General features: G+C 32.5%; 1 protein-coding gene and 1 pseudogene across 2 annotated transcripts; one reads left to right on the top strand and one right to left on the bottom strand.

Annotated features, from left to right (window-relative positions):
* The window catches only part of LOC105123404 (probable receptor-like protein kinase At1g67000), a 90,408-nt pseudogene extending 82,601 nt beyond the window's left edge, over positions 1-7,807 (top strand).
* A 9,392-nt stretch (positions 7,808-17,199) lies between these two features.
* On the bottom strand, positions 17,200-18,897 carry LOC105123405 (uncharacterized). Of its 2 annotated transcripts, none has more exons than XM_011022983.1 (3): positions 17,907-18,897; positions 17,788-17,855; positions 17,200-17,605 (listed from the first exon to the last, which is right to left on the bottom strand). In XM_011022983.1, exons 1-3 carry the CDS (start codon positions 18,417-18,419, stop codon positions 17,590-17,592), a joined length of 597 nt encoding a protein of 198 aa, XP_011021285.1. In that variant the 5' UTR covers positions 18,420-18,897; the 3' UTR covers positions 17,200-17,589. The 2 variants fall into 2 exon arrangements, with proteins under 2 accessions (XP_011021285.1, XP_011021286.1); XM_011022984.1 differs by having other exon boundaries at positions 17,788-17,805; positions 17,857-18,896.
* Positions 18,898-19,678: the final 781 nt, after the last annotated feature.

Raw genomic sequence — 19,678 nt, 5'->3', positions numbered from 1 at the left:
GTTAATTCATTTTTTTTTCTTCATTCGTTATTTTCTTCATGTTGGTTTTTTTTTTCTATGTTGTTTTTTCTTAATTTATTTAATTATTATATTTTTATGATACGATCTTGCAACTAGACCTACATCTAAGACTATTAGGTCTGGTATTGTAGTCAAGCCCACTTAAACTTGGGTCATGCAAGTTTAATGTTATTATTAATATTATAAATATTATTTTAAGTCAGGCGTTGTAGCCAAACCCAAGATTTTTAGGTATAGCTTTGCAAAAAGATTTAACACTTTTAAATCATAATTTTTTTAATATTTTATATATAAAAGATAATTAACCTGCGGTATCGCGCGGGTCATCTAACTAGTAATAGCTAAAATGACTATGTTGCTTTTGATCTTTAACATCTTTCCAAACAATTGACTTCAAATCATAACCTAGATGACAAAATTTAACAATAAAAAGCATAATAAATATCATATTAATAGCTTTGTTTTAAATATTTATATTATTTTTTCACATAAAACATACCATTTAGCAATTTCAAGCTGCAACATGTACAATTCTACTTAGAAATCAGAAAACACCAAATTTCTACGAGTATTTCACGAATCTAGACGAAACACACCGAGTGGTAAGTGTTGACTAAAGAGGCACACGATCTAGCCAAGCCCAATATTTTATCTTCTTCTGGTATCTTAGTAACCAACTTCCATAGCCCTTTTCTTTCCTTTTATTCCAATGACTTCGAATTTCTTTAGGTCAAGAACTCGTACCGGTAGGTTTCCTGGATTTTCTAACGGATCTCTTTCTTGCGCTGTAAAGAAGATGGACTTTCGGCGGAGAAAAGTAAAAAAGGAAATAAAAGGGATATCGAACGCGCATTGAGCAGCAGAGGTACCTTCCTGTCAAGAGGAGGGGTTGGGCCCCACACGCGTCATGTTATAAGTTCTTAACTAAATATTTTTAAAAAAATATATAATAATATTTTATAAAAATATTCTAAAATTATATATACAATAAAAAAAATAAAAATTGTAACCCTGTTATTATGTATTTATAGTCTATAATTTTACAGATATTCATTTACAGATATTAAAAAAATGAACAACACATTTAACAACAGATTAAATAAATGGGGATTTGATGGTGTGTACGAACAGCTTATCTGTATATCCATCACATCTTACACCCAGCTTTCAATTTCATGTTATTACCATCATGCCATATGACTTTTCCAACCTTGTTAAGAATATAAGCACTCTTTGTTTGTCCCTACAAGTCTTCTTCATTAAGTGTTTGAGATTGATTATATTTTAAAATATTTTTTTAGAAATATATTAAAATAATTAAAAAAGTAAAAAATTATTAATTTTAAACAAAAAAATAAAAAAAATTCAAAACTAATACTTTCAAAATCCAAAAATAAACAAGGCATGTTGCCTATGTTCCGAGAGACTGATGTCCAAGTCAAGTCAAGTGAGGCTTCGTCTCAACCTTCTATTTAATTTAATTTAATTTAATTTCTCCACATTTATTTCTTAGTTTGCCATCCCAGTCCATACTCAAAGTGCGTTTTTTATTTGTCATAGCACTCCAATTTGATGTCCCAATCCCTGCAAGTTGTAGGTTGTGGGATATCACGGTCCAATTTTTTTAATATACAACATGCTACTGACATGACCATACCTTTAAAACAAATGATTCAATTTTACCCATTTTTCACTCCAAAAGGTTTTCTCAAACTAATCTACAATTTTCTCACTAGTTGTTAATTATAAAAACAAGTTGGTAATAGTTATTTACTGGTTTCTGGGATCAAGTAAAAAATATTTAATGTAATTTTTAATCCATTATCAAATTTAATTCAACAAATTGTCAAATTTTTTTATTTAACTTTTTATCTAATCCAAGTTTAAAATTAAATTATATAAAAATTATTATAATATAATATAGTTTACTTTGCCAGTTTAACAAACCATATAACTAGTAAAGAATGTAATTTAAATTTAAAAAACAAATTAAAATAATATTTTTTTAATATTAAGATATTGATATATTAGATTAATCTAAATTTTATAGTTTCACTCGTTAAATTTATGATTTAAACCATAAATTTTATTAAGTTTAATAATTTTTTTAAAATATTTTTATATAATAATAAAAATAAATACGTGTAAAATTAAATATCAAATAAAAATAAAAATATATATTGATTTATTTAACCTCATAAAAAAAAGTTATAAACATCAATTTAAAATCACCCACATGCTGAACAATTAAATAAAAAAATGATTCCATCTAATTAATGAGCATAGGGGCCGTCCATGATCTATTTCTATTCTGATTGGTCCCATATGGTTTTGGCAAAGCTTACTTTACAATATTCTTGATTTCATTTTTTATTTATTACTACATATTTACGCTGAATTGAATATAAATATTTCATTTTTTTTCCTGGGAAGTTTTGTTGAACCATGGTTGGTTTGAACAATTGGACAACCCTATCATTTCCTCTTAATTTTTGTTATGAGGTATACGAGAAAGACGCGATTTCATGTTATTATCATCAACCACATATATACTTTTCCAAACTATGCCTGGATTTTTTTGCGTGTCCTTTAACTATATTTGGCCGATTCTGTTCTCTTCTTTTAGTCCCCAGGACCAAGACTGTGATGCATAGCCTCCAAGATTTCATTTTGCAAACAGAGGCCTCGTAGAAAGAATTTAATGTGGCAGCCCTTCCCATTATAAAAATAAATTAAATCCAAGTGTTGCGTTCACATCTATCCCTTTCTGATGTATTTATTTACCTGTAATTGATAATTAGCACGTCAATACTCATCTCTATATGCTCGAAACTATCCCTCAAACAACCTAGCGCACCATTTTGCTAACACACAATTCCATTTCTCCTATCCTACTTCCTCTTGCCAGAATGAATTCCTCGGCCTTTTCTTTTCTTTCAGATTTTGTTCTTGTATTGTTACTCTTCATCCAAGTCCCTTCATCCTCGAGCAACGATGACCTGTTCACTACCTGTAGTAAAAAGTTTGAATGTGGGGGTATTTCCGCGGATTTTCCATTCTGGGGAAATGACAGATCACCTGACTGTGGCCTTCCTGAATTGGAGCTCAGGTGTGAGAATAATATCGCCAGGATGAATATCAGTCAGGTTACGTATCGTGTTTTGGAAATCAATCCGGAAATGGGAACTCTCAGGATTGCAAGAGAGGACTCCTTTGTTGGATTGTGTCCACCTCAATTTATGAACAGCACGTTCAATCCTAAGGTTTTCGAGTCTGATGAGGGTTACAAAAATCTTACGTTGATTTATGGTTGCAAGGATGCTCCTGATCCAACCATACGTGGTCCTGGTATACCTTTCACTTGCAGAATAAATGAGGTTAATGATCAACGTGGTTATATCCATGAAGGAGATACTGGTCCTGGGGAATGCAATCGTAGTGTCTTAGTGCCAGTTTCTATAACAGATTGGCGACCAATCTGGAATCTGCAAGCTTTGGAAGAACACCTGAAAATAGGACTTGAGGTAAGATATTCGAAGGTCGATATGGAGGCGTGTTCGGAATGCATCAGGTCTGAAGGAGCTTGTGGTATTGACTACGCAACTAATCAACCAACTTGTTACTGTCCAAATCAATCAAGAGGATCAAAAACATGTGCTCCAGGTATGTACCTCAACTTCTCCTCGAATCAGTTTATGATGAACTCCAGTCACTTGTTGATGCTTCACACACCTTAGTTCCGTTCCTGTTTTGTTATTTTAATTTTATTTTAAATAGACTTGGACAGAAGTAAACATCAATATGATGATGATGATGATTATCTCTTAGAACCCACTTGAATAGTCGACTTTTAGGGAAGCTCAAACTGCAGAACTAGACCGTGGGAATAAGGGACAGCTTTCTGGTTAGGAAACGATCACACCATAGTTAAATTGATGCCCATGGCGTCTTATCATAGAACTAGTCGTAGGAAATCTTGATGGCATGTTCTGCTGGATTTTTGAACTGACAGTGAAAATTATGGGATTTTTGTGAAACATTAAAGCCTAGCATTTAACTTCTTGTGAATTTAGAAGTTTAATAGAGATTTTTCTCCTTTTTTTTTCTTTTTTTATTTTTAAAGCTTATATTTTTCAGTTTTATTTTTTTAATATTTGATTTAATCAGATATTGAACTCCACAGTTTATTTATTTTATATATAATTTTTCACTTATTCTAAAAATAAATAGATGGTATATTTTTTCCTAACATAATAAATAGTTAGGGGAAAAGAGACTGATTGCGGAAGGATCTCATCCGATAAACAGTCTACATCCTAAATAAATAATGATATAGGGAATTTTAGTTCGTTTAAAAATGGAGAAAATAAACATAATATATCTTTGAGTCAAGTCAAGTGAGGCCCCGTCTGAAACCCAATGTCACACTATCAGTTTCAATCAAACTCATAGAAAATAAATTATAAAAATTATAAAATTTAATTTTTAATAAATATAATTTTAAATAATATAATTAAAATTTAAAACAATACTATTTAAAAAAAATTATAAAAAGAGATACAATAAAATAACCTTTTCGTTTAGTCAAGTCAAGTGAGGCCTCGTCTCTATCACTGAAACCAATGTCACTCCATCCATTTCAACCTTCTATTTAATTTAATTTAATTTAATTTATATACGCCTATTTCTTTGTTGACGAGCCCAGTCCACACTCAAAGTGCGTTTTTTTTATTGGTCGCACGTGGGATATCTCAGCACATTTTACTTGCATGACCGTAGCTTTAAAACAAATAATTCAATTTTACAGACTTTTTATTCCAAAGGCTTTCTCAAACTAATCTTCAATTTTCTTAGTAGTTGTTAATTATAAATACAAGTTTGATAGTTGGAGTGCTTGTACTAGTTATTAACTAGTTTCTTTGGATCGCATCAAAATGTTTTAAATTAAAAAAAAAAAAAAAACTTAAGCCACATCGAAGTGACATTGTTATTAGTGCGGTTGGGTCCTTTTTTCTTAACTACTTTTTTTTTTTATTTTTTAACTTTATTAAACTAAAATTTTTATTTCTTTATTATTAAATTAATGACAAATTATTATTTTTAGTTTTTATTATAAATAAAATAAAATAATAAATTAATTAAATTGAATTCATAATTTTAATCACAAGTTTAACATGATGACTAAATATTAATAAGAGAGTTAAGATCAGAGGTTTTTGACACTTTTATATATATATATATATATTATCTTTATTTTTTTTGTTAATTTTATTATTTAAAGTGGGATTTTTATTTAATTTTCTTATTCAATGTTGGGTTAATGATAAATTAATCTTGATATTTTCAATCTTATAATAAAATAAAAATTATTTCGACCTAATATAATTAATAACTCAGATTAAGGGGTTGATAAGCTAACTAAATATCAATAAAATAATTGGATATGAATTTTTTTAAATTTAAATTATTATACCGAGTTTAATGACAATACTACAAAGTTTTGAACAATCTAAATCTAGTTTTTGATGTTCTAAAAAATGTGTGTTTAACCAGCAACAAAAACATGGGTGAATAAACTATTAGTAACCAAATCAATGTAGCATATGTTTATTTTTTAGCTTTACCTCTTATTTTGCATGTAAATTAGGACTTGCAATCTCATTTTAATATTTAAACTTTATGCTTTATAAAAAACAATGAGCTTTTTATTTTTCAAGGATGTAATTCGATTATAAATGAAGTGAGGGGAGGAGAAGTATATATCTTGACACTAAAATATAATATCGTCAACTTTAATGTAGTTTTTGTTTGAATATACAAGGTTACATATTAATAATTCAACCTCTAAATGAATATATTGTGTCATATATATGCCATATAAATAAATCTAATAATTAACATTATTCGATGTCCTGTTACAGAATCTTCTTGGGGTCTTGGGCAGCCACATATTGCTGTAGGTAAATATTATCATAAGAAATCCAATCTTCTCGTTTGATGATTATGGTATTGATGATGATGCATCTTAAATTATAGGCATATCAGCAGCTGTGGCAGCGATAATAACTTTTAGTGCCGTCATAGCAAAGATCATCAGACCGAAGAAGTCGCAGCATGTTGACAATGTTGAAACATTCATGATGGACTACCATTCTCTTACTCCCAAGCGTTATTCATATTCAGATATCAAGAAAATGACCAGCTCATTCGTCAATATACTAGGTCAGGGGGGATTTGGTTATGTATACAGAGGAAAGTTACCAGACGGTCGTCTCGTGGCTGTAAAAGTCCTGAAAGAGTCTAAAAGTGACGGAGAAGAGTTCATGAATGAAGTTGCAAGCATCAGTAGAACTTCCCACGTGAATGTAGGTACACTTTTGGGTTTCTGCTACGAGAGGAATAAAAGAGCTTTGATTTATGAATTCATGCCCAATGGATCTTTAGATAGCTTCATATCTAATAAAGGATCCCCACATACAAACTGTCGTTTAGAATGGAAAAAATTATATGAAATTGCAGTTGGTATTGCTAGAGGTCTGGAGTACTTGCATAGAGGTTGTAACACTCGGATTGTGCATTTTGACATAAAGCCTCACAACATTCTTCTTGATGACGAATTTTGTCCAAAGATCTCAGATTTTGGTCTCGCGAAGTTATGCAACAGCAAAGTAAGTATGATTTCGATGATAGGTGCACGAGGGACTGCTGGTTACATTGCACCTGAAGTATTCTGCAGATCTTTTGGAGGAGGAACTTACAAGTCTGATGTGTATAGTTATGGAATGATGGTTCTTGAAATGGTCGGACAAAGGAAAGACTTCGATATGGGATCGTTGGAAACCAACGAGATGTATTTCCCGGATTGGTTTTATATGTATCTTGAACCAGGAAAGATTTCAACACTTTCATGGAGGTATAACGGAAGAGGAAGAAGAGATTGTTGAAAAGATGATCTTAGTGGGTTTGTGGTGCATCCAAACCATTCCATCACCTAGACCATCAATGACAAAGATGGTAGAGATTTTTGAAGGCAGTCTTCAGTCTTTTCAAATTCCACCGAGACCTTCCTTTTCTTCTCCTAGAAGGTCCGCTCAAGAGCACTCTTGCACTGTATCATCACTACCTTGCGTGTCATCGCAGGGAGATGAGGTAAACAAATTGTCTACTGATGAAAGTGACTTGTAACCGGAAACTGAAAACGTTTTGTCCATGATGTTAACAAATTCTAGTATGTACTGAATGTTCACTATGTGGGAAGTGTATAATTGATCTGTTCCTGCTTGCTTGTCATTGTTTATAATTTCAAAGTTTAGACAAGACTAAGAGGCCGAGCTTTGTTATTGCTTATGGTTAATGTCATCAAAGCTTCATTGCAATTTTCATATCGAACTTCTATATCTTTCTTAGTCTGGTCATTATAACGACCATGATCCTGAACGGCCAACATAGGAGGCACAAAGTGAATTCATTCATCGAAGATGAAATAGGAGGAACCAATCCCTTCTTACAAGACTCTGGGGAAGATGAAAACAAAAGGAAGGGAGGCTGTAGACTAGCACATTACAAATAAATGCTCCTTTTCACCTGCACTTGACAGAGAAAGAAAGAGTTAAGAAACCTACTAGTAGTAGAATATAATTCAGTATGTCAAATGAAGTACAAGTACTTCAATTAATCCTTCATGGTTTGATTTCTGCTACAGGACTTTTGAAGAGACACTGGCGACTTGTCATTACGAAAGTTTTATATCTTCCTCTACCTTTCTCACGTCTTCTCTTTTAAGCCATGTGAGCTCCTGTGGTGCTGTGATTAGCAGTCTTTATGATCATTCGGTATGTTTTACTAAAAGAGAAGGATTATTTAGTTGCAAGACAATGACCTTCTGGCGGAAGAACACAAAGCACAACGAAAAGATTGAGGCATTCATGGTGAGCTATCACTCTCTTATTCCAAAGTGGTATTCATTTTCAGATATTGAGAAAATGAACTCATTCAACAACATATTAGATAAGTGGATTTGATGGTGCATACGAAGGGAAGTTGCTAGGTGGTCGTCTTCTGGCAGTAAAAGTCATCCCATATAAACACAGTTAGTTAGTTAGTCTTTTGGGTTTTTGCCATGAAAGGACTGAAAAGAGCCATATAAAGGATGAGTACATGCCCAATGGATCTCCGGATAAGTTTATATCTTTTAAAGGATTCGCACAAATAAAGTCATCCATGTTGTAAATAATTCTTAAATTCCATAAAAACAATTAAATATAAATTTTAATATTCAAATAATTATTTAGAGGAAGCATATCTTGTCAATAACAAGCTTTTTAAGAAAATAAAATCCTAAATTTAATTTGATGAAAAATTATGTTTGTCTAATACCCCTCAACTATTTTCCAATGAAAAATATTTTTGATAAAAAAATACTTTTCTTAATAAACTTTTTATCTCACCCATTTATCAAATATGTACTTATAATAAAAAAATAAATTCTTAAAATTTACCAAATATTTTAACATTCATATTATATTAAACCATTTAATAATGTATTAACTAATCTATATCAATTAATTTTTAGAACCCGTTTATTTTTTTCATTTTAAAAGAACTTTTAAAAAAATATTTTTTTCTTTATCTTAAATTAATCAATTTTTTTATTTTCATATCATTTTGATATACTAATATCAAAAATAAATTTTAAAAATAAAAAATTATTGTAATGTATTTTTATATAAAATATACTAAAAAAACTACTATTATAATATCAAATAAGTTAGATGGCTTTCAATTTCATGCTATTGACATCATGCCATATGACTTTCTCAACTATGCTAAAATATAACCAGTCATTGTTTATCCTTGTATGTAGTGATTGGGATCGTAGAAGTAAAAGTTGGTTTTTAAAGTTTTTTTTATTTGAAAATAAATTAAAATAATTTTTTTAAAATTTATTTTTAATATCAATACATCAATCCAAAATTATAAAAAAAATTAAAAATTTTAAAACTCCTTTTGAACCTAAAAAGTAAAAACCACCATACCCTTGGTCTCCTTCACCCACCATACCCTTGGTCTCCTTCACCAATTGTGCTCTGTGTGTTTCATGAGAGTGATATACAGTACATAGACTTCGTTTTGCAAAGAGGCATTCAGACTCCGAGGCTAAAGAGAATTCATACCTTCCATGATAACCCGATTCTAATATAAAATATTAGCGAGGCTAGTGACTTTGCACTTTCATGGTGGAGAATAATGTGCAAATAAAAATATACCGAAGACTCTTCAAGTCAACTAAGCAAATACAATATTTTATAATCACTCTAAATTTTACATAATTAAACAAAATAAATTTTTAATTTTCTTTGTTCTTTTATATGTTAAGTTCAATAATCTTTGTTCTTTTAATTTTTTAATTACAACCTAAAATTCTATTTCACAAAACCAATTTTTAATTTATAGTTGGAATATAGCTTGACACTTCATATATGACAAAGCATGTAAAGTGAAAGAAATATTGACACATAAAAGCATGCTAATTAAGTTGGTATGATGAGATTGCCAAAACAAAAAAAAAATCAATAACTTAAATAAAAAATTAAAATATGCTAAAAGAGATAGAGGTTTTTCTGTAGTAATTTCTATAATTGCTCTAGACTCAGTGGCAATATGAATTGGAACAATAAAGGATGATTTTGCCTTTTGCAATAACACACAAATTACCTTGGTAACGGGGTATAATATGGGGGTAGATGATATGTTAACCGTTACAATTGAATTTTTTAAAATAAAATCCTCGTACATGTCCACATGCAAGCCTTTTTTTTTTCTTTTTTTTTTTGATTTACGTGGGGTGTCCGGGTCAGCTTACGCGCACCACGACTAATCCCCACGACCCACTGAACATCCTACAAGCTCAGTGAGCAGGTAAGGCACCGCGGGGGTGACAGGCGTGCATGGTGAGATTCGAACCCAGGTGCGGAGGAAGGGGACAAGTCCCTCCCACCACTAGGCTAGAACCTCACTTGCATGCAAGCCTTTTCTAAATGGGCTAGGTGCTGGCGTGGTCTACTTTTTTTTTTTTTCCTTTTAAAAAATCATGATTTTTTAAGATGTACTTTTAAAATAATTTTTAAATTTATATTAAAATTAATTTCCTTTCTCTTTGATTTTTTATTTTTTTATTTAATTTTTTTAAATATTGGTTGTTTTTATAAAAAAATTTGTATGTACTTAACTTTTGAAGAGATTATTATAATTTATTTATGATTCTTTTATGTTTTATATAATTAAAATTTATTTTTAAAAATAAAAAAATATTTAATTGGATAGTATTTCTAACAAGTGCAACCTTATAAGATATTTTTTCTTTAATTTTATTCAATTAATTTTATGTGTATATCTATTTCTACTATTATTTAATTAAATAAAAAATAATTTCAATAAACAGAGTTATTGAAAAATATTAAGTGAATGAACTATTTTGCAAAATAAAATATATTTGTTTTTTATTTGTTTCTCTATTTTATATATATATATATAATTATTGTTAATGAAAATTTTTAATTAGAAATGTGTATAATTTTTTTGATTTATATTTGATATTATTTATATAAAAAAATATTTTAAAATTATTTTTATGTTCTTTTTTAAAAAAAATTAGTAGGCCAATGAAAGACAAGCATGATCTAATAGCCATAGTTGAGTTCTTTATTTTCTTTTTATTAGAAAGCTCAATGGGTTTTGTTCTTAACAATTGAGCAGCCATCTCTCGTGTTTAATCTCTCTTGTGTTAAATTTCAGAAACTTCCAATTTGATGTTATTACCATCATGCCATATGACTTTCTTAACCATGGTAGAATATAAACAGATATACAAGTCTTCTTAACTTGTTAGTAAAATGAAGACAAATAATGTCTCACCTCTACCATGTGCTAAGTGGGAACTAGTAGGAATAACTAATCTCCCACTTAGCATAAAATAGACGTTTAATTTAAGACATAAATGATGGCATAAATCATGACATGATTTATGGCATTTGCTTCCAACTTAGTGTGTTTACACACACACACACACACATACACACACTTAATGAAGAATTAAGTGTTGGGGAGAATAAAGAGAACCACCATACCCTTGGTCTCCTTCACCCACCATACCCTTGGTCTCCTTCACCAATTGTGCTCTGTGTGTTTCATGAGAGTGATATACAGTACATAGACTTCGTTTTGCAAAGAGGCATTCAGACTCCGAGGCTAAAGAGAATTCATACCTTCCATGATAACCCGATTCTAATATAAAATATTAGCGAGGCTAGTGACTTTGCACTTTCATGGTGGAGAATAATGTGCAAATAAAAATATACCGAAGACTCTTCAAGTCAACTAAGCAAATACAATATTTTATAATCACTCTAAATTTTACATAATTAAACAAAATAAATTTTTAATTTTCTTTGTTCTTTTATATGTTAAGTTCAATAATCTTTGTTCTTTTAATTTTTTAATTACAACCTAAAATTCTATTTCACAAAACCAATTTTTAATTTATAGTTGGAATATAGCTTGACACTTCATATATGACAAAGCATGTAAAGTGAAAGAAATATTGACACATAAAAGCATGCTAATTAAGTTGGTATGATGAGATTACCAAAAAAAAATCAATAACTTAAATAAAAAATTAAAATATGCTAAAAGAGATAGACTCAGTGGGAAAATGAATTGGAACAATAAAGGATGATTTGCCTTTTGCAATAACACACAAATTACCTTGGTAACGGGGTATAATATGGGGGTAGATGATATGTTAACCGTTACAATTGAATTTTTTAAAATAAAATCCTCGTACATGTCCACATGCAAGCCTTTTTTTTTTCTTTTTTTTTTTGATTTACGTGGGGTGTCCGGGTCAGCTTACGCGCACCACGACTAATCCCCACGACCCACTGAACATCCTACAAGCTCAGTGAGCAGGTAAGGCACCGCGGGGGTGACAGGCGTGCATGGTGAGATTCGAACCCAGGTGCGGAGGAAGGGGACAAGTCCCTCCCACCACTAGGCTAGAACCTCACTTGCATGCAAGCCTTTTCTAAATGGGCTAGGTGCTGGCGTGGTCTACTTTTTTTTTTTTTCCTTTTAAAAAATCATGATTTTTTAAGATGTACTTTTAAAATAATTTTTAAATTTATATTAAAATTAATTTCCTTTCTCTTTGATTTTTTATTTTTTTATTTAATTTTTTTAAATATTGGTTGTTTTTATAAAAAAATTTGTATGTACTTAACTTTTGAAGAGATTATTATAATTTATTTATGATTCTTTTATGTTTTATATAATTAAAATTTATTTTTAAAAATAAAAAAATATTTAATTGGATAGTATTTCTAACAAGTGCAACCTTATAAGATATTTTTTCTTTAATTTTATTCAATTAATTTTATGTGTATATCTATTTCTACTATTATTTAATTAAATAAAAAATAATTTCAATAAACAGAGTTATTGAAAAATATTAAGTGAATGAACTATTTTGCAAAATAAAATATATTTGTTTTTTATTTGTTTCTCTATTTTATATATATATATATAATTATTGTTAATGAAAATTTTTAATTAGAAATGTGTATAATTTTTTTGATTTATATTTGATATTATTTATATAAAAAAATATTTTAAAATTATTTTTATGTTCTTTTTTAAAAAAAATTAGTAGGCCAATGAAAGACAAGCATGATCTAATAGCCATAGTTGAGTTCTTTATTTTCTTTTTATTAGAAAGCTCAATGGGTTTTGTTCTTAACAATTGAGCAGCCATCTCTCGTGTTTAATCTCTCTTGTGTTAAATTTCAGAAACTTCCAATTTGATGTTATTACCATCATGCCATATGACTTTCTTAACCATGGTAGAATATAAACAGATATACAAGTCTTCTTAACTTGTTAGTAAAATGAAGACAAATAATGTCTCACCTCTACCATGTGCTAAGTGGGAACTAGTAGGAATAACTAATCTCCCACTTAGCATAAAATAGACGTTTAATTTAAGACATAAATCATGGCATAAATCATGACATGATTTATGGCATTTGCTTCCAACTTAGTGTGTTTACACACACACACACACACATACACACACTTAATGAAGAATTAAGTGTTGGGGAGAATAAAGAGAAGAAGATAGAGAAAGCTTAAATGAGAGTGAATTGAGTAGAGAAGAGTATTTTCTCCTCCTTATTATTTGTATTGTTTTTTTGATTGATTAATACAAACTAGTAGCTCCATGAAGTAAGTAAGTTGTCAAACCACGTAAATTTATCTGTGTTTAATTTCTGGAATTGCCCAACAACTGATATCAAAGCTTGTTCTTGAAAAAAAGAGTGTTTGATCCAAACCTAGAAATCAAAGTTTTCAAAACGTGTTTTTGAACAAACCATCGTGTAGAGGAAGACGAGACGAATCCACTGGTGAAAACCTAGTGAAGAACCGACAGTGTAGGGGATGATAAGAAAAATTCACTGGTGAAACTCTGATAAAGAATTGACATATTATATGCCCGTACGTACCCATACGCATTGACGTGAGGACTACTCACGTATATAGACACTCCACATGCTCTTTCTTCGCCTGAATACCTACAACTGAACCAGGTTAATTAGTAACATCATCAACCAGTTAATAGCCACATCAACCATTCTACACAGTCATCTGCTATGTCACTTGACCAGCCAACAATCCACATGCCACGTCTGGAATAATTACACACAATTGTGCCACATCATAAAAGGTGGGCCCGATTTGTTTATATGGCTGACACATCATCATAGCCATATTAGCATCTTGGTTTTGATCCAGTGCAAATGAGATACTGTTTTTCTTGACATGCAACTTCATTTGCACTGTCCATTGATTTAAAAGTTTGATTGATCAGATCTGAGCCATCCAAAGTCTGATTTAGGTTATTTCAGAGTCGTTTCTAATGTTTCTAGCCATTTCGGACATAATTATGAAGTCAAATTCAGCAAATTCTAAATTTAAAGTTAGTGAAAATGGCAAATGAAATAAAGGCTGCTGGAATTGAAAAGTTTGATGGGATAGATTTTGGATATTGAAAAATATAAATTGAAAACTATCTATATAGAAAGAAACTTTATCTTCTTTTATTGGGGAGTAAACCAGAGAATATATAAGAAGAATATTGGCTAATTTTTGATAGATAGGTTTTGTGCATTATCCGATTATCCTTATCAAAAAGAGTTACTCACAATGTTACAAAAGAAAAATCTACTACAAGATTAATGGAAACCTTGTCTATAATGTATAAGAAGCCCTCAGCAAATAATAAGATTCGTACACTCATTTTGCTAACTTCACTTCTAAGTAGTTAGGAAGGTATGAGAACAGCTATGAGTAACACAGTTGGAAAATCCAAACTAAAATATGATGATATCCGATATTTGATTTTGGCTGAAAAAGTACGAAAAAAAGACTTAGGTGAAAGTTCAAGTTCAGGTTTAGCTCTCAACATCAACACTTGAGGGAGGATACAAGAAAGAGGCTTATCTAGAGGCAGATCAAAATCAAGATACAGAAGTAAAAGCAAGTTTGGACCTAAAAAGCAGGTTGAATATTGGAATTATGGCAAACCTAGTAATTACATGAGCAGTTGCACAAAACCAAAAAAACATTAAGCTGACTTTGCAAATGCTACCACAGATGAGGTACAAGATGCTTTGATTTTTATCGTACAAAGTCCAATTGATGATTGGATTCTTGATTCTGGTACTCATTTCATTATACACTGTTGCACGTCAAAAAAAATCCGCGCGGCGTCCAGCTGGGCGCTTTTTTCTCTCTGCTATTGTTTGATTTGATCTTGTTGGATTCGTTGGGAGTCACCACCTAGTATTTAATTGAGGGTTACTAGAAAACCCGGTTATACTGGTCTTGTCAGAGATTCGCGGGTAAGGGACTGATTGTGGTTAGGAAAGGTATTAGAAGCTACTTCGTGGCTGTGATGTGTTAAAGAAGTTTTAAAAATTTTGTCTTTTCATCGGATTTTAGAAATACAACTTCGTACAAGTTTGTACTTCTACATCGTGATCCAATAAAAATATTAAATCCTTCTTTATTCTCTATAATTTTATCATAAATAAAAAGAAACATTCATAAAACAAATACAAACACACACATGCACTTTCCCTGTATTTTTCTTTTCTTTTCCTTTTCTTCTTTTTGTTTTTTTTTTTTACAAAATACAAATAAAAATTCAAACTAAACAAATATTACATTAAACAATTTGAAAATTATAAAATAACCCCTCAAAATTCCATAACAGTACCGGGAAGCCCTTCTAGGACAGCGTGAATAGTGCACGTGAACAGTGAGATAGTGGCTCAAAAGAGCACATGAAAGGAAGTGAGGGCACAAAGGCACACTCAAAATGAGGTAGGGTTAGAAAACACGCTACCCGAGAGATGATAGCTCAAAAGAGCACATAAAAGGAAATGAGGGTACAAAGACTCACTCAAAATGGGGTAGGGTTAGAAAATACGTTACCTAAGATATGGTAAAACCGATCTGACAATGTTGAAAACAATGCATTATGATCAATATGCATGTATACTTACTTGAGAAATATAGGTCCCCATTTCTTCATGGTGTCTTTCTTTTCTCAAAAGTTGGAGTGTTAGCAGTAGACTTCAATGGCTCTTCCACTCTTGCTTACTCAAGTCAAATCTTGATTTTAACCTCTAGGAAGGACTTGATGTCATTATGCTTCTTTGTCCTCCACCCTTTATCTTAATGGTTGCCAATTTTACTTGGCGTTCTTCTTAAAAAAGGAAATCATGGAGCCAGCCCTACCAGGCGTTTTTGATTGCCCCCTAGCTTGATCATACCCCCCAAGTGTCTAATTTGGGTTTAGGGATAAGGCTATGTAGAAGGTTTGACCTTTGACAAGGAGTTGTTTTCATGTAAAATTTTTGGAATTTCAAAGTTATTTCAGACACAGAAATCATTTTAACATCAATTCAAAGCAAACTCATTCTGAAGAAATTCAAGTGATTCCTATGGAGAGATTTTCAGAAGTGATGAAAACTTTTTGTTTTGATTTTTGGTGAAAATGCAAACACGAAGTGACATCTGGTTGGTCACAAAAGGTTTAAATTTCAATTTGAGGGTTATTGAGAACCGTGTTCAAAGCATTTATTTTATTTGCATGAATAATGATTTGGTTTGCATGAGAAAGCATTGCCTACCGATCCAGATTGCTTGCCTTTGATCAGAAAGGGCTTGATAAGGCACGTAATGTAGACTTGGGCTATTGGTTATAAAGAAAAGGATATTTGTAGGCTCAAAAGGTGTTTAAGGGACTTTAAGACTAAGGATCATTAGTGCTTATATCCCAAACTTTTTGTTCATACATTTCTGGACCTTGGAATTGATTTGCAAAATGGTCCACGGTGCCCCTAGTGTTGGGCTTAGGCTCTTTCTTTTTGTTTTTGTTTTCTTCATTTGGTTTTGAGCATCACTGCATTGATTTCTTTTTTTTATGCTCAGAATTTTTTGATCCTTTGGATTTTTCTTTATGCCCTCAGCTTTGTATGGGCACCTTTGATGATTGAAAATTTTCTTTTATACCCCCCAGTAGGCACTTTCAATCATTGAGGACTTTTTCATGTCTCCAAGAGCTATTTGGGCACTTTCAATCATTAAGGATTTTTTAGCACTTACCCCCCAATATAGGGTGTGATCTTAATCAAGGTTATTTCAATAAAAATGCATTAGGCTCAAAAGGGGACTTCAAAGAATATATTTCAGCCTTGCGAAAGGATTCTAAAAGATGGTCTTTCTTCATCTCAAATGCATGCATTTAGAATCAGTAAGCCTTGCTTTCATGTGAGTATGCAAAAGTGATTTCTCATTATTCATGCAATCAAAACTCAGTTTTAGATTCACTTCATGGTATTTTTTCGGTTTTTTTTTTGGATTTTCAATGTATATGGTTACCTTTCTAAGGAATCACCTGAATTTTCAGAACTTGTTTGTTTCGGACAAACACCAACATGATTTTTATTCTTGTACTAAACTTTGAATTCCCAAAAAATCTTAGTGAATATGTGAGATCATGCATTGTTTTAGAAAAAAAGGAAAACGCATTCAAAAAATCTTGGTGCAATGGTTTTATACTCAATGTGTTATTTGCATGAAATGACAAAAGCATGTCATGAACACAGGAAAATGACAAAGGTTGGAGGTGGAGACTGTGGGTCTGTGGCTGGCTGCTATGGTCAGGTCTGTTCGTTGACCCGGAGAGGGAGACTAATGGGTTAGTTGAGAGAGGAAGATGACAAGGATCGAGAGCTGTTGGAGGCTGGTCCGTGGGCACTGCTGGGTCGGCTAGGAGTGGAAAGAACAACGGTCTTGGAGAAGAGGAGAAGCTGTGGCTAAGGAGGAGACAATGGTCTTAGTTGTGGTTTACGGAGAAAACAGTGGCGGCGTGTTGCACAACTCGCCGCCGCTAATAAAGATGACTGAATCCAGTGGATCGGAAACCTCTTCCTCTTCTATGTCTTCCTACGCCGGCGGTGACCTGCAAAACAACCCAAGCAGTTGATTTTAATTTTTCACTTTTCATTTGTTTTTGAAATCTCCTTCAGCTTTTCTTCTTTTCCATTTTTTTATAACGAACACACACACACATCTCTTTTTCTTTTACACCTTTTGCATATAAAAAAAAAACTCATAATAAATCAAATACAATTCAAAAATTACACAATAGAATCCCAAAACACCAGGAATTGCAGGGAGCATCCTTTAGGATCCACCAGAACAGTGGCAGACTCCAGGAATTGCTGGGAGCATCCTCTAGGATCCACCGGAACAGTGGCAGAAGGTTTTCTTTTGGCTAAAACAGCGGTGGTGCGTATCCTCCACGTGCCACTGCCACTGCCACTGGCGACGCATGAATTCACGCGCCACCGCGAAAACAAACTAGAAGAAACAAGGTCTGTAACAGCCTCTTCTCCCCTTCCTTTCCTCACCAGTGATAACCTGCAAGAACAAACAAAAACACAACAAACAGGTCTGTTTAATCCAGATCCATTCTTGGATTTTTTTTCCTTTTTTAGATCTGTGAACCTTTGTCCTCTTTCTTCTTCTCGGCTAACTAATCCTTCTTCCTGCTGGTAACAGATTTGGCGAGTTCTACGTGGTCTGCCGGGTGGAGCTGGCTGGAGGTGGAGACTGTGGGTCTGTGGCCGGCTGCTATGGTCGGGTCTGTTCGTTGACCTGGAGAGGGAGACTAATGGATCGGCTGAGAGAGGAAGATGACAGGGATCGAGAGCTGTTGGAGGCTGGTCCGTGGGCACTATTGAAGCTGGGTCGGCTAGGAGTGGGAAGAACATCGGTCTTGGAGCAGGGGAGAAGTCGTGGCTGAGGAGGATACAGCGGTCTTGGTTGTGGTCTGTGGGGAGAAGGGTGATGGAGACGGCATGGAGCTGAAAAATCGAAGCCAAGGGGGATGAGATGTAGGAAAATCAGACCGGGTTGTGAGAGGAGAGGGACGGCTGTGTGGGAGAGGCAGCTGTATTTAAGCGGAGGGAGCTCAGCCCTTGGCTGGCGGGAAGAAAGGAAATCTGATGAAAGGAGGAAGGTGGTTTGAGGAAGATGAAGATGACCGGGAGGGGAGCGGCTGGTGTGTGGCTGGTTTCAAAGAGAGGGGGAAGCGATGAAGAGGGGAAGGAAATGGCGGAACTAGCCGGGTCAGAAAAATAAAGGCCTTTGGGGGGCTGCATGCAGAGAAGAAAAAATTCTCTGGGGGGCGGCAGCGGCTGGGTGTGAAACCGTTTCTCTTCCCCCTCTTTTATTTGCCAAAATTACCTCTTTTTTGTTTGTGTTGAAGGCTGCTATTTATATATAAAATATTACCTGATCTTAAAATTGATCCTCAGCTTTTTATAAATTTTGATTTTTTTTATTTTTTTGTATTTTTTAAAACAAGTAATATTAATAACGACTCAATGAAAAAAATCAATAATTTTAAAAATAATGCGCTAAAAACTAAACGCGTTCCAAATATCTTTGAAAATTAAATTTTTTTTAGAGGATGTTGAAAATGCTAAAAATAAGGCAAGTATATTTAAAAATGTATTTTTTGGATTTTCATTGTTTTTTCTCTTTTTTTTGGATTTTTCTAAAAAGTTATCAAAACATGGGTCAAAATTGGAGAATAACCTAGAATTGGTTTATGACATACACCACACCACGAAATGATACAAAACTATATTGCTGGAGATCATGATGTACTCTATCTAGCCGATGGACAACTAATGAATGTTATAGGCATAAAAGATGTGCAAATCAAGACAATGAATAAATTTATATAGAACTTACAAAATGTAAGACATGTTCCTAAATTAAAGAAGAAATTAATCTTCATTGGACAGCTTGACGATAGTGGTCATTCAATCTTTTTTTCTAGAGGTATATGGAAAGTATTGAAGGGGGCAATGGTTTTGACTCATGGAAAGAAAACCAGCACCTTATATATGACCACAAGATTTACAAGCATTATTGCCTCTGTTAAAGCATAAAATCAGGCACAACTATAGCACTGTAGATTCAGCCATGTAAGTTAAAAGGGGATGAAGATACTTCAGTCAAA

This window comes from Populus euphratica, unplaced genomic scaffold (assembly GCF_000495115.2).
Source record: "Populus euphratica unplaced genomic scaffold, PopEup_1.0 scaffold10.1, whole genome shotgun sequence".
Lineage (NCBI taxonomy): Eukaryota > Viridiplantae > Streptophyta > Magnoliopsida > Malpighiales > Salicaceae > Populus > Populus euphratica.
Note: the sequence above shows the minus strand (reverse complement) of the source record. Positions and strands in the feature narration are given on the sequence as shown.